This window comes from Hipposideros armiger, unplaced genomic scaffold, assembly GCF_001890085.2.
Source record: "Hipposideros armiger isolate ML-2016 unplaced genomic scaffold, ASM189008v1 scaffold_988, whole genome shotgun sequence".
In the NCBI taxonomy this organism is placed as follows: Eukaryota; Metazoa; Chordata; class Mammalia; order Chiroptera; family Hipposideridae; genus Hipposideros; species Hipposideros armiger.
The window spans coordinates 88,062-103,144 of record NW_017732338.1 but is presented as its reverse complement, the minus strand read 5'-3'; the positions used below and the strand labels follow the sequence as shown (position 1 = coordinate 103,144).

At 47.0% G+C, this 15,083-nt stretch overlaps 1 protein-coding gene across 4 annotated transcripts in view; it reads left to right on the top strand.

The window, feature by feature from the left end:
• The window catches only part of ZKSCAN8 (zinc finger with KRAB and SCAN domains 8), a 34,022-nt gene that overhangs the window by 10,097 nt on the left and 8,842 nt on the right, over positions 1–15,083 (top strand). For 2 of the 4 annotated variants that reach the window (XM_019631224.1, XM_019631225.1), the window contains exons 2-6: positions 2,716–3,219; positions 3,751–3,883; positions 5,721–5,809; positions 6,110–6,233; positions 6,862–11,063. In XM_019631224.1, the coding sequence (XP_019486769.1) occupies positions 2,803–3,219; positions 3,751–3,883; positions 5,721–5,809; positions 6,110–6,233; positions 6,862–7,826 (1,728 nt within the window). In that variant the 5' untranslated portion in view covers positions 2,716–2,802 and the 3' untranslated portion in view covers positions 7,827–11,063. Of the gene's footprint in view, positions 1–826; positions 1,172–2,715; positions 3,220–3,750; positions 3,884–5,720; positions 5,810–6,109; positions 6,234–6,861; positions 11,064–15,083 lie in introns of those variants that run through there. The other 2 variants (XM_019631226.1, XM_019631227.1) reach the window with 2 other exon arrangements.

Below are 15,083 nucleotides of genomic sequence, written 5' to 3'. Positions count from 1 at the left end.
TCCCAAGCGAGTTCTTAACCATTGCGCCACTCGGCCGGCCCCCAATCACCATATTTTAACCTTACCTCTTGCTCCTTGGTTCTTCCTGTCTGTGGCTTATTCCCCAAACTATTGTTTCCAGCCTTGTCTAATTTTAAAGATAATATTCAAATTATCTTCCTTTTTTTCTCCACATTCTTTAAGTAGGGGTTCTTAACCTTTTTGGGGTTCTTGGATGTGTGTCAGGCCTGGGAACTCCGCTGAAATTGAATGTAAACTTTTGTGCCTATGGACTTTTTGCTGTATTTTTATTAGATTGTAGACACTATGAACCAACCTCTCCCTACCTTCCCTCCAAATACCCTGAAAGACATGCTTTGAAGACGCATGTCAGGCACCATATGTAATCTGATTTTCCTTCTAAGTGCCTAGCTCTTCTTTCCCCTTGTGGATTATAGGTCTCTGCTTTTGGCTCGATGTTGGCGTCTCTTGCTAACTGTTTTTGAGTGTGCTGCCTTTGGTTATGTTCTTCTTGGTTTTCTATAGTGCTGCCTTCGGTTATGTTTTTCTCCAACCCATTGTCCACGGTGCTGTTGCTGTGATCTTTGTGGCATACAAACATGTAATATAACTTCCCTGCTTAACTAAAGAAAAAGGTCATTGCCACAAACAAGCATGTGCAAGAAAACCATGGCCATGGTCAGACATGTGCTGTGCTATATGCAGTGTGATAAACCCAGGATTTGGACAGTGTAAAAAATAATTCGGCAAGAACAAGCACTATAATCTCCTGGGGACGCGCGGGGCGGGGGTGGGGGCGGTACAGGGTAGGGGGAACAGAGAAGACCTCGTGGAAAAGGGTGACAGGGAAGCTGAGAATTTTAAGTTAGAGTTGAATGGTTTCAGCTAGACCAGGATTTATCAGCCTTGGTGTTGACACTTTGGGCCAGATCGTAAGGGGCTAAGCTTTGCGTTGTAGGATGTTTAATACCATCTCTGGTCTCTACTCACTAGATACTAGTAGTACCCCTTCCCCTCAGTTGTGACAACCAAAAATGTTTCCAGGCATTGTCAAATGTCCCTGGGCGAGAAGGGGCCAAATTGCCCCAGGGTGAGAACCACTGGGCTAGAATAGAGCTCCGCAGCAGAATGCAGGTGTGACCAAGCTGCATACAGAAAAGGCTGTATGAAGGTGAGTTTATAGCAGATCAAGCTAGGTAGGTTCACATCTCAGAAAGGGCCTTGCATACCATGCTGAACAGTTGGGTGCCCTGTTGAAAGATTTTAAGGAGGTGAGTTGTATTACATATTTGTTAAAACATTCTCTCTAGGAGTGTATTAGTTTCATAGGGCCCCTGTAACAAAGCATCACTGGGTAGCTTAACAACAGAAATTTATGTCACAGTTACAGAGACCAGAAATCCAAAATCAGGATGTGGGCCGGGCCATAGTCTCCTTGCTTCTGGTCTTTAACTGACAGTCCTAGGCATTCCTTGGCTTGCAGCTGTATGACTTCGTCTCTACCTCTGTAGTCACTTAGCTGTCTTCTGTGTCTTCATATGGCCTTCTCTTTGTGTGTGTCGATCTTTGTATCTCTCTTCCTCTTAAAAGTGTACGAGCCATATTTGATAAGCTGCCTGGCACCTGATTGCAGTATAACCTCATCTTAACTTGAGCACATCTGCAAAGACCCTATTTCCAAATAAGGCCACATTCACAGGTAACAAAGGTTAAGACCGCAACATCTTTATTTGTTTGTTTTCTTAAGGAGGGCACACCTCAAAGTAGCCCATGTGGGGATCGAACTGGCAACCTTGCTGCTCAGAGGGTACACTCTAACTAACTGAGCCACCAGTCCACCCTGCAACATATGTTTTTAGAGGACACAATTCAAACCACAACAGGCAGCTTTGTGGAACACAGATAGGATAAAAGCATAGCCAGGGGCAGAAAGACCACTTACCACTGTGACTATGGGCAAGAGATGTGTCTAATACCAAAGATGAAAGCCAGAGGCACATACCCCACAAAGAAATGGACCCTGAAATTGAAGTTCTTGGACATCAGGTCTTGTTTCCGTACCTCACTCTTCAACAAATATAGATGCATTCTGTGTTAGGTATTGTAAATAATGGTCCTCTAATGTTCTTTGAGTCTATATCAGTAAGATACAGGTGTTGGTGGGGCATCCAGGTTCCTTGGAGGTGCGGGACCCGTGCTCCAGAGAAGATCTTAGAGCTCAAGATGAGGTCCATAATAGAGAAAGTTGGCCATGTGACAGCATGGGCGATGGGGAGCACAGGCAGGGTAATGAATGTTAGGCGGAGAAGAGGAAAGTCCTCACACACTCCGAACAGTACCTTGAGCTAGAGGGTATGGAAATTAGTCTAACCTTTGAGAGCGAGGGACAGGTTTGACAGCTGAAGTGTGTAGAAACAGTACAGAAAAGCGGCAGCTCTGAAGGCCATCCAAGGTGAAAGGCAGAATTTCAGTTAGATGCATTCCTGACTTTGTTTACCTACGTTCCCCTTCCCGAGGAGAGAAAACAGGCAGGGGCTTATTCCCCAGATGGGTTTGGCACGAGGAGGTAAGGAGTTACTTCTGAAAGAGTGGAGAGGATCTCTTAACTGACTGAGCCATGAAGTCCGTGTCATGGTAGGGAGCCTGTTGAGACATCTTAGTAAATGATGTGATCTCTGACGTCCCTAACACTGTCATTTTCTCTTCTTCAATAAGTACCCTTAAAGAAGAGGCCCTCAGAAGGTTCTTCTCTTAAGGAGAGAAAGGTGACAGAACGAGGCTCCTGAGTTTTTCCGGCCCTCCATGGCTGCAGAATCAAGAAAGTCTTTAGCCCCATCCCCAGCAGACCGGGCTCCTGAAGAGGACCTTGTGATCGTCAAGGTAGAGGAAGATCACGGCTGGACCCCGGAGCCTAGTCGGCATGAGAAGCATCCCGCTGACCAAGAGCTGTCCCGCCTGCGTTTCCGGCAGCTCTGCTACCAGGAGGCACCGGGGCCCCGAGAAGCATTGGCCCAGCTCCGGGCACTGTGTCATCAGTGGCTACGGCCTGATTTGCACAGCAAGGAGCAGATGCTGGAGCTGCTGGTGCTGGAGCAGTTCCTGAGCATCCTGCCCGGGGAGCTCCAGGCCCTGGTTAAGGAGCATCAGCTGGACAGTGGGGAGGAGGTGGTGACCCTCCTGGAGGACCTGGACAGGCAGATCGATATACTAGGACGGCCAGTAAGTAGGAAGGGTGTGCGTTCTGCGACGTGGGGGTCCTGGGGGCTGGGTGGAAGGATGTGGTGGAAGAGTAACTGCAGAGCATGAGTTGCTGTTGGAGAAGGATGAAAGGAGCTGCAGTGTTGTAGAGCTTGTATTCGCCGAGTTCTTTTTTGTAAGGATATAAATCCATTTCTTATCCTCACAGCATTCCTGCACTGTATTATTGTCCCTGTTTGCCAGATGCAAAGCTGATGTGTAGAGCTTCAGTTACCCTTTCAGAGGCGCCCAGAAGTTATGGGCAGGTCTGAGACCAGAGCTCAGGTTTCCTGTCGCTTGTCAGTGTCCCTTAGAACAGCACCACTTTGCTTCCGCCTCCACCTCAGGCCCCTGGCCGCGGTGCACAGCCCCGTGTTGCACCGGGAAGTGAAGGAGGTCTGCTGCTTGCTTTCCTTAGCACATGTCCCTGTAGATGTGCTCTTGGTCCTCCTGCATCGGTCACCTCATTTCTCAGAGGGACCCTTTGTGATGCAGCTGTCCCATTGCTTCCAGGTCCCGGCTCGTGCACATGGACACAGGGTCCTCTGGGAGGAGGTGACACGCTCAGGGTCTGCACCAGATGCTCAGCTGCAGCCTATGGCGGCCCAGCATGCACCTCCAGGGCTCCAAGGGCCACATGACAGAGGTGAGCAGCCAGATGTCACTGGCGAGGAGGGTGTAGGAAGGGAAGGAGGACATCTGGGACACCCCGTCTGGTCCTGGAGAGCCACTCTGTACAGACCCGTCATGAGGTCTGCTTTCAGTGTTTATCCAGGCTTCAGATACAGACTGTCGGTCCCAGTGGTAAGTCATGAGCAAATTATAGAATTTGGGGGTTTGTATGTATTCACACATGCTTGTCACTCTGATGTATTTCCAACAAGGTGTTTTTGGGGTTTTGCTGGTACTGGCACATCACTGTATTTGTAAATACTTCAGTATGTGTTTCCTCAAACAAGGGCGTTTTCGTCCCTGTCAGGAGGCATCTCAATGATGCACACTGACCTAGTCCATGGTTCTGTTCCTATTTGCCCTTTGTCCCAGCAGTGTCGTCCAGGGTCCCGGCCACGACAGCACTCTGCAGTTAGCTGTCATGTCTCTGTAGTCTCCTTTAATTTGGAATAGTCCTCAGCTTTTCTTTGCCTTCATGATCTTGACATGTTTGAAGAGTACAGGTCAGTTATTTTGTAAAGTGGCTGCAATTTGGGTTTATGTGACGTTTCCTCATGTTTACATTCAAGTGTTGGTGATGGTATCTTTGATGACTTGGTTAAGGTTATACTTGCTGGGTTAATTGTTGTAAAGTTACTGTTTTTCTCTTTGTAATTAATAAATAGTTTGTGGGGAGATACTCTTGAGTCTGTGTAAATATCCTGGTCCTCATCAAAGTTTTGTTGCTAAAACAGTACATAGTTTCGTATTCATTGATGCTGCTTGACTGAATCAGTGATTACTAAGACAGTTACAAACTGATAATTCTTCTAACTCTCATTCCTCCTACATTTATTTGTTTATTATACTTGAGATGTTCCCTTCTCCCCATTTTTTTTTTAAATATTTTTATTGGGGAATTAGGGGGATGGGAACAGTGCTGGGGAATTGGGGGAAGGGGAACAGACAAGTTGCTGTCCTTTTGTTCTTCAGCGTCACTGGCCCTCATATGTGGGATCCGAACCGGGGCCCTCTGGCATCCCAAGCCAGTTCTTAACCATCGCGCCACTCGGCCGGCCCCTGTCCAGTTTTTTATTATTCTTTTTACTAATCAGTATGGACTCATAAATAATTATTTTATTCCATAAATATTCTATTACTGTCTTTATTTTAATGCTTAAATTGCCTCAGCTTTGCCAGAGAAGGCCCCTTCCGTTTGGCTCCTATATCCTTTTGATATTTCCCATCATCGAGAACTTACTTTCTTAGAGAACAAGATGTTCTAGTCTCATCTCATACTTGCCCTATATTTCTGATTTTTTCGTTTATGTGGTTTACAGTAGTTTGTTCTAGATGAGTGGGTTTTTAATATTTCTAAAGAGGAAACTTAGAAACATTTTCTAATTAAACATAGTATAATTTTTGTCTAAAATTCAAAGGCTTGTTGCCCAATTTTGGTATTGTGCTACCTGGTATCTGGAGGAAGCAGGTCCTGGCAGTCCTGACAGACATTTCCAAAAGGCAGTATTGTTCATAGAGGTAGAATGGGACCTAGAGAAATACTGTAACGAGCACAAGGACAGAATATACGTTTGCTGGTAGAGAAGAAACTAAAACACAATTCCTGTCAGGAAACCAGTACACTTTATATTTTGGACGTGTAATTCAGGCTGGTGGACATTGGCATGTGGATGTTTTGTGGACAGCCACAGTTAGGGACGCAGAGCCAAGACCCCAGCAGTTCACCTCCAACCCCTGGCACACATATCTGCTGGCCCCCACAACCACAGAGCAAGGCTGGCCTCATTCCTAGCTCCTTTCTTCTCTCGCAGCTCTAGCCACTTCTCCGAGTCCCACCCCTTCCCAGAAAGGAAGTCCTGGAGACCAGATGACAGCTACACTTCTAACAGCAGGGTTCCAGGTGAGTTGCCCTTCTCAGAAACCACATGGCTGCCCTTGGTAGTGTTTGCAGCATCCACCCCCTGTCTGCATTGTAGCAGTACTCACCCAAGAGCCTGCCCCAGGTTCCTTTGACTGGAGACAGCTCAGCCCTTGATTTCCCCCAGTAATCCTGGTCATGTTCTTCATCCCAGCTCTTCTCATCCCTTTACCCAGTACGTCCCACCTTTGGATCCGCTCCAACCCTGCGGGATCTCAGACAATCTGGATTTGAGCTGTGGAACAGCCATAGTCCCCCAGTGAGGACCTTGTTCTATTTCAGACTCTGGAGAAGATTGAAGACATGGCTGTGTCCCTAATTCGAGAGGAGTGGCTTCTTGATGCAACACAGAAGGATCTGAGTAGAGATAATAGGCCAGAGAATTACAGAAACATGTTCTCCCTGGGTAAGGAGAGCTCCAGTTATTATCATTTAAGGTGTGTGTTTGTTTGTTATGTGCACTTAGCTGTGGGTTTTTCTGAAAGACAGTTGAGTTTTAACTCGGGACCCAACCGAGAAACAGTGTTGAGACATCTCAAGGTCTAAAATGAAACTTCCAATCTCCAGTCCAGGACTGACTGAGCTTACATTTGTGTCTGGGCATTGATCTGTTTGCCAGTTGGACATTGGAATCTTTCAGTGCTCTCTGAGTTCATGCGTTTCTTCTGCTCCCAGGTCCCATAAGATCTTTACAGCAATTTCAGAACGGTTGTGCTCCTCCCTTTTAATGGCTGTTGGGGCTTTTTCCCATGTTTGTCCCACTCATTGGATCTTTTAGCAGTTCCATACTCCTTCCCACTCCTCAACTGCCACTTTTCCTCGGCTGATCCCTTCCCCACGTTAGTCCCCATCCCAATAACCCTCTCTTTTGAGGCACTCCTTCCCCAGTTTAGGAAGGCATCCTGGAGACAGATGGAAGCTTTGCAGGTACTTGCAGCTGTTTTCCTTTTCTCCAGTATTTGATTCCTTCCTCCTAACATAAAGAACAGGAGGTGACACTGGCTTAAGGTTTATTTATTACGCTTTTATTTCAGGTGGTGAGACCAGGAGTGAGAACCGGGAATTAGCTTCGAAACAGGTAGCATCTGCCGGAGTCCAGCCACGTGGAGAGACAGCTGCCAGATGCAATGGGGATGTTACCGGGGGTCTGGAGCATGGAGAAGCCCGAGACCTTCTGGGCAGCAGAGTAGAGAGGCAGCGGGCAAATGCCACCCAAGAGAGACGACATAAATGTGACGAATGTGGGAAGAGCTTTGCTCAGAGCTCAGGCCTTGTCCGCCACTGGAGAATCCACACCGGGGAGAAGCCCTATCAGTGTACTGTGTGCGGGAAAGCCTTCAGTTACAGGTCAGCCCTTCTCTCCCACCAGGATATCCACAACAAAGTCAAGCGCTATCACTGTAAGGAGTGTGGGAAGGCCTTCAGCCAGAACACAGGCCTGATCCTGCACCAGCGCATCCACACGGGGGAGAAGCCCTACCAGTGTAGTCAGTGTGGGAAGGCCTTCAGCCAGAGTGCGGGCCTGATCCTGCACCAGCGCATCCACAGTGGGGAGAGGCCCTACGAGTGCAACGAGTGTGGGAAGGCCTTCAGTCACAGCTCCCACCTCATTGGCCATCAGAGGATCCACACTGGCGAGAAGCCCTATGAGTGTGACGAGTGTGGGAAGACCTTCAGGCGGAGCTCACATCTCATTGGCCATCAGAGGAGCCACACTGGGGAGAAGCCGTACAAGTGCAGTGAGTGTGGGAGGGCCTTCAGCCAGAAGTCAGGCCTGATTGAACACCAGAGAATCCACACCGGAGAGAGACCCTACAAATGTAAAGAATGTGGGAAGGCTTTCAATGGGAACACTGGCCTCATTCAGCACCTGAGAATTCACACAGGGGAGAAGCCCTATCAGTGTAACGAGTGTGGGAAAGCCTTCATTCAGAGGTCAAGTCTCATTCGACATCAGAGAGTCCACAGTGGAGAAAAATCTGAATCCGCAGGAGTTTAGGGAAGAACTTGAGTCGTAGTTTAGGTGTTATTCAGTATTTGAGAAACCACATGCTGGTGAGAGGTCTTTCAGTATAGTAAAAAGGCAGAAAGTCTGTCATCGTTGCAACCTTCCGTAGGGTCAGAGCCAGGAGTGGTGGCAGTTAGAGCGGCTCTCAGTAGTTTGGGCCCAGTGCCTTGATGCAGATTCATTGGCGTGACAGCCTCGGGAGGTGTCTGACGGAGCGGTGCTCCTGTGGCCTGGTGTAGCCTTTAGAAGCTGAAACAGCATTAGGGCGAGTTGCTTGTGCGGCCGAAGCACTGAACTTTGCCTTTTGGGTGAGTAGCTGTACGTTTGCGAGAGGCCGCCTCTAGTTCTCTGAGCTCCCCTCTCCTGTGAGCCTGTTCCTCCCCGAAGGTGCACTTGTGCCCCTGATTGATCTAAGAAGCTGCTTTAGAGTTTGAAGCAGCCTCTGTGTGAGAGACTCAGTTTGTACTTAGCTTTCTAAGATCCTAGTTCTAGGGAAGTTTTTACAGGCACTTGATGTGTTTATGTTTAAGTGTGTGTTTTCTTTTATCCTAACATTCTTGATAGTGGAAATACATATTCCCACGCAGACTCAGAATGCTTTATTTTTAACAGCACTCCAGTATTTTTCTTCACATCCCCGCCTCACTGACTCCACTGAGTCACTGAGCATCCACATGTCCCCTTCACCACCCCGGGCCCAGAGCCCGCGTCAGCAGGGAGCGGACACCTTAGTGATGCTTGTGGGAGTGTGCAGAGAAAGGTGAGTGGAGGAAGCCCCCCGCTCTGGAGTCTGGAGGGCTGTACCTTCTGCTGGTGACACTGGCTCTCCTGTCCACCTTCCTACTGTGCTGTGGTCCACAGAGGTGTTCATGCTCACCTACTTGTGGCATCATGTGGGAGACAGTGGAGATGGGGACTTGAAGAAGACATAGACATCCTTATCGAGCGTGTACGCAGTCCTGTTGGCCCATCATAGGATTGCTCAGCTTCTGAGCTCTCTGCACAAATCCCCCGACTGGATGGCCTGTCATTCTTGTCATTACCCTGGCCCCTCTTTAGGGGGCCTCAGCACCTCATGCATCATTACCCCTGTTTCTTGCCGTTGGTTTTTTATATCCACAGTGGTTATCTCTCAAGTACTTCACCTCCCAGGTCCTCGTTTTGAATTCTGGTGAGCTTCGTCAGCAGTCCAGCAGACTATTAAACGTATCAACACCAGGAGTGTATCCCATCTTTGAGGCTTTAGTGAACCACCAAGGGACATGAAACAATGAGGCTGGTCTACAGTCACATGCTAGAGCTCGCACACCCTTTTAGTTGGGCAGTTGTGACTATTCCGGTAGTGCTACCACTGTCCCACATTTTGGGGACACTCAGAACTCCCATTTACTAAACCATGCACGAAAACACTATAGTACTCTTGAGTCACATCTCATTTCTGACTTTGATTACCCACTTGTTCACCAGATTTGAAATTGAGTAACTTGCCTATTTCCAGAGTCACCTTTCATAGTTGGAATTAATTGATTCCGTTAATCCTGTTCAGAAGAATAGAACATACCTTCTGATGAAAACTCCAAGAGAACTTCTGTAACTTCACACTGTGAATATTCTGAACAGGGACAACACTTATTAAGTTATTTTGCAATTGATGTTTTTAAAAATCAGTCGTAAAATCCTACATCATAGAGGTCCACCTTTTGGATCATAAATTCCTTCCCTTTAACACCCTTTCTCTACCCCCTTTGGCACACCTTCACCAATGACACCGTCAAGGTTATCTAGACCTGTTGAGTTATTGGTACCCTCCTGTCATTTGTCATCCTGGTTTCCTTGGTCAACTTCTTCAAAATGGTGCTTATTCTCCCTCCCTCCTCCCCTATAGATCACCATTCCTAATTCTTTTGTACTTGAACTTTCAAGTAACCAGAAACTAATAAATCTGGTTGTCTCTAGATCCTTGCTCTCTGCTTCAGTTGTGCCTTACCCTCTGTAAGATACATATAATGCAGACATTACATAGGATGGGTATGTTGTCGGAGTGTGTGTGTGTGTGCGCGCACATGCACGTACACAAACACACACACACACCCTTCTCCCATGTGGTCCAGAGAAATGCTGGTCTTCTATTCAAGGGAAAGTTCTGAGCAGAACAACATTTGAAATGACTAAATGTACCAGCTAACATCGCTTGACTCAGTCAAGTGTAGCCAGATTACTTAAATCTCAGAATATTACTAAGCATCTGGTAGAAACTCAGAGGAAAGAAGACAGGACCAGAAAGATCAGTGTTTTACTGGACGAATGTGAGACAAGACTGACTGTCATGGCTGACAGCACACCTACAGAAATGGCCACGTAGAGAAGACGATAGGAAAGGCTCCATGGCTCATGGGGGGAAGTCCATACGTGGTCTCCAGTTCTCACCCTTAGGCTGTTGTGGGTCGTTCTGTGGGACCTTGTTTTGAGCTGCTAACTATCATGCACCAAGTTCCTTTATCCTGCAGGTTCTGTTTTTATGCTCTTAATCTGAAATGAACTGTCCACCAGTACTGTCTTCTCCCATCCTCAGCTTCTCCTTTTAGGACCTGGAAAGATAAAAGTGGTTCTTCCATAACTCTGCTGCCATTCAGCATAGTCCTAGCAGACGCATCTGAGGCTTCAAGATTTCCTCCATTGAGCGAGGTGGCAGTGTCAGGATGTGGTGTCTGACTCCCACACGGAGCACTTAGCTTCACTCTCTTGGTTCTGCGGCTCTAGAGAATATTGGCTGGTGTTTATTGAGCACATGCTGTGTACCAAACTCTGTTAAGCTGTGATATTGTTATATCCCCCATTTTATAGACGACGAAACTGTCTATAACTCCCTATAATAGGGAGTTGACCGAGCTGACCAGGATGGTACAGCTGTACGTGAGGGAGCAGAGCTAAGCTGCACAGTCTGAACTGCCGAGCACTGTGCTGCTGTCTCCCTGATGAACTCCCTAACCCTGGCCCGCTGTTTCACAGTTACGCACCCCTAGTTACAGGAGGTGCCAGGGACCGGGATGTGCAGTAGCAAGTCCATTACCATTACTGGGAGATTGGTTGAAAATGCCATTTTGGTTTATAATTACACCTTTAATGTTGATAGTTTGATGCTTTGTAGTAGTAGAAAACTAACTTGTGTAAGTAAAACATGTTTAAAAGAGTAACTGGGATGATAAAGCAATAACTTACAGATTCAAATACATTTCTCTCTAAACTGCCCCTGGGAGGGAAATGAGATCTCCATGCATCAGGCCAGACGGATGGGATATTAGGATGACAACAGTAAGCTCATCTACAGCATCAAATGTGGAAAACGTTTCATTTATTACCCAGTTCCTTCTGCCATTCTATTCTAGCCATTCTATTCTAGCAGTCATGGGTTTTTTTTAACGTGTCATCCATGTTCAATCCACGTCCTCATTAATCTATTTTTTTTTAAAGATTTTATTGGGGAATTGGGGGAGGGGAACAGTGTTGGGGACTCGGGAGAGGGGAACAGACAAGTTGCTGTCCTTTTGTTCTTCAGTCTAGTTGTGGAGGACATTGCTTCACTGGCTCATGTTGGTATGATCATTGCCCTCTTCCCAGGTGAGGCACATCGGTCGCCAGTCACTGGACGGTGGCTCTTGGCAGCTCACACCGGCTCCCAGCTGCCCACGCTGGCTGCCGACCACACACGGTAGCTTATGGCAGCCCACTGCAATAGGGGACTGCAGCCTACGCCGTCGCCAGCGACTCACGACAGCCCAGCCCCAGGTCGAGCTGTTGTTCAGCATCATAGCTGTAGAGGGCACAGCGTCACTGGCCCTCATGTGGGATCCGAACTGGGGCCCTGCTGCTCAGAGCTGGCATCCCAAGCTAGCTCTTAACCGATGCGCCACTCGGCTGGCCCACATTAATCTATTCTTAAAGCTTCTCCTTAACTGGCTGTTGTACTCAGCACTCTGTTGAAATGTCCTCAGAGTCACCAGTGGATAAATATTAACGTCTTTTCTTATTTCTTGTCCTTCTTGATCTGTAGTTCATACTATTGAATTTCCCGTGTCTCAAGACTTGTCTTCTGCTTTGGCTTTGTGGAATCCTTTTTGGTCATTTTCTCCAATTTCTAGGTTTTCTTTATTAGTCATTTTTTCTCCTAGTCTGCACTAAGAATAACCCCCATATCTTCATTTTATTCACCACTTTTTAAACTACTCATTTATCCATTTTGATTGTCAACACTAACCTTCTGTATTTCAGTATCTTAATATTTCCCACCCTGTGTCGTCTTTCGACCTGTGGACTTTTCTACAGCTCCCTATACAACTTGGGATTTGAAAATAGAACTCATCACTCTTGTCCCAACCCCCATTTTCCTTTTAAATAGGCATCATCGCTAATTCCTTGACCCTGAACAAACTCACTGCCCTTTGATTCTTATCCCAGTCGTGGAGTTGGCCTTTTAGTCTTGTTCTGCTCTCCACTCTCCATGCCCAAGATCTTGCTACATTGTTGGAATTCTTAGTTTTCTTTTTGAATCTAGGTCGTTTACATTTCTGCCATGCCTTTGTAGTCTTCCATGCAGACCTGTGTTACCTGGGGCCCAGGTTATTGTACTTCGTCCTTTCCAGTTTCCTTGCTCCCGAGATCCCCACCTTGTTTGCATCCGAGATGACCCTCCTCAAACTCCATTTTCATGATGTCTCACTGTCACTCAAGAAAACCCAGCAGATAATTCTGATCAGCACCGTGACGTTCCAAGTTCTCCGTTACCTTGCCCTCCATGCTTAATCTGCCTCAGCCTCATTGCCCAGCATATCAGTCCTGACGTTCACACTTCCTGTGGCCTTCCACCACTGTCTTAGAAGCCCTAGCCTCTGTGCCTTTCCCATGCTATTCCTTTTGCTTAGGTTGCTTTGGCCCCAGCTCCTGTTCATCCCTCCCTTCAAAGCCTAGTTTCCTTCCTATCTTCTGAATGAGTGCTCCCTGTCTGACCTCACTTCACACTGACACCTCCCTTTGCCTCAGCACTGATCCTTTGAGTTTCTGCTGTGCTCCATGTTGCTTTGTAATTATTTCCTAGCAGTCTGTATTGTAGCTTCACATTTGTATTTATTTCCAAAATTGTAAGCTGCTTGAGAGCAGGAATAATAATTTTACATTGTATCTCTGCACCCCTTAGTGCCTAGTACGGTGCCGAGCACACAGTAGGTGTTTAATAAATGCTCGTCAAATTGTGTGGATTATTTATGGTGTTATCTACATACATTTTTACACTTTTTCAAGGATGTATATCTCTTACCACTTTGTGCACAGACCTATTTCCATAGTACATGAGTTACTGCTTAGACCTAAGGCTAAGGCCCAAAAAATCCAATTTTAGGAGAGTATGTGTGAAAAGGTAAAATATTAAGCTATCCATTTGTTTGGCCAGACTTATTTATTGGTTAAGAAAACAAAAAAGGAAACACTAAAGATTACAGTGTTATCATTGCAGAAGTACTTGAGGATAGGCTTTGTATCTGAGGTTAGACAGTAGTTCTCAACTGGGGAAATTGGGCAGTGTCTGGAGACATTTTTGGTTGTACCATCGGTGGATGGCTGGGATGCTCCTGGCATCTAGTGGATAGAGGCTTTGGGGTGCTGCTAAACACCCTGCATGCACAGGACACAACAAAAAGATTATCCCACCCCATGTGTTTCATAGTTCCACGGCTGAGACTCCCTGGTCTGGATATATTTAAGGTATGTAGAGAAAAAGATAGGAAATACTAGCATTGCAATTAGAAAAATTAGCTATGCCAAGCTTTACAAGAACCCTAAGTGTGTATATATTTTGCAGTTTGTAAGGTTATAAAAACAGAAAGCCTTAATGTTTTGAGTTCATAGTAACATGTCAGAATAATGGTAAACAATAAAATTGGTGGTGGTCTAAGTTTGCTTTCTGCATGGACTGTGCTTCCATCCTTATACCAAGTGGAAGGTGTTGCAGGAGTACAAGTCTGATTTTAGCTTCTACATCTCGGTTCATTACATAGAATGAAAGAAAACAGGGCTCTCTCTTCAGCAGGGGCCCTGTAACATCAAAGATTTAGCTTTGGAGACAACACATGACCCCCAGCAATCCCTTGGGCAGCCACAGACAGGAATAATTACTAACTCCCCAAAGATTTGCTAAAGAAAACACATTCCCTTACCAAGTGTTTCTCATACTCTTAATCCTTAGGAAGGCAAACACAGGGGAAAATGCAATTTCCTAAATTAAATAGTTTAAAAGACCTTTTAAAAACTAGTCTTTTGTAACTCAGTGGTACATCCTTCAACAAGTTTAAAGAGGATCAACCTGAGTTTGAAAATTCGTTTAAATGTGTAATACAGCAAAGAGGTCACCGCATTGTTCTGTTTATTCACGTCTGTAGAGTGATAGGTTTGGACGTGATTTTTGAGATCATTTCCCAACTCATTCTGTAAATGGAGGTCCGGAGAGGTCATGTGGCTCGCACATATATAGCGGTATATGTGAAAATAGGATCCAGGTTTCTGAGGCTTTGCCCATTTCCTTTTTGGCTGGTTATGCCCTCAGGTCTGAGCCTTGATATTTTATGTCCTTCATTCATTCTTAGTGCCTCCCCCTGTAATGTTTCCCTTTTAGGAATTACTCCTTTCTCAGCTTGTATGCCCAAACCAGACTGGTGTCTCAAGTTAGATTTTATAAGTGACTGCAGTATCGCAGCTATTTCCTGAAAGCCATGCTAACTTGGGTCTGGTCCCTCATCTGCAAGAAAGCGGGATTCGCAGCACTGGCTTTCATATCACTGACGAAGACCAGAGCTCTTGCGGTCCGCGTGTCGCTCTTAGAGACCTGGCAGGGCCCTGGCTGGAGGTGGTGCCCTTCCCCAGCCGCGGTGTCTATACATCCAAGATTCTGCGGTGTTCCCACCCTGGGTCAAGTCAGGAAGCAAGACCGGCCTCGTGAAGCGGCGACAGAACACCCGCTGCCCCACAACCGGCGGGTCCCCGCTAGGTCCCGCCCCGAGACTTCCGGACTCCTGGGCCCGCCCCTGGACTTCCGGAATCCTGGGCCCGCCCCCGGACTTCCGGAATCCTGGGCCCGCCCCGGGACTTCCGGACTCCTGGGCCCGCCCCTGGACTTCTGGGCCCGCCTCCGGACTTCCGGACTCCTGGGGCTTCCGGACTCCTGGGCCCGCCCCCGGACTTCCGGACTCCTGGGCCCGCCCC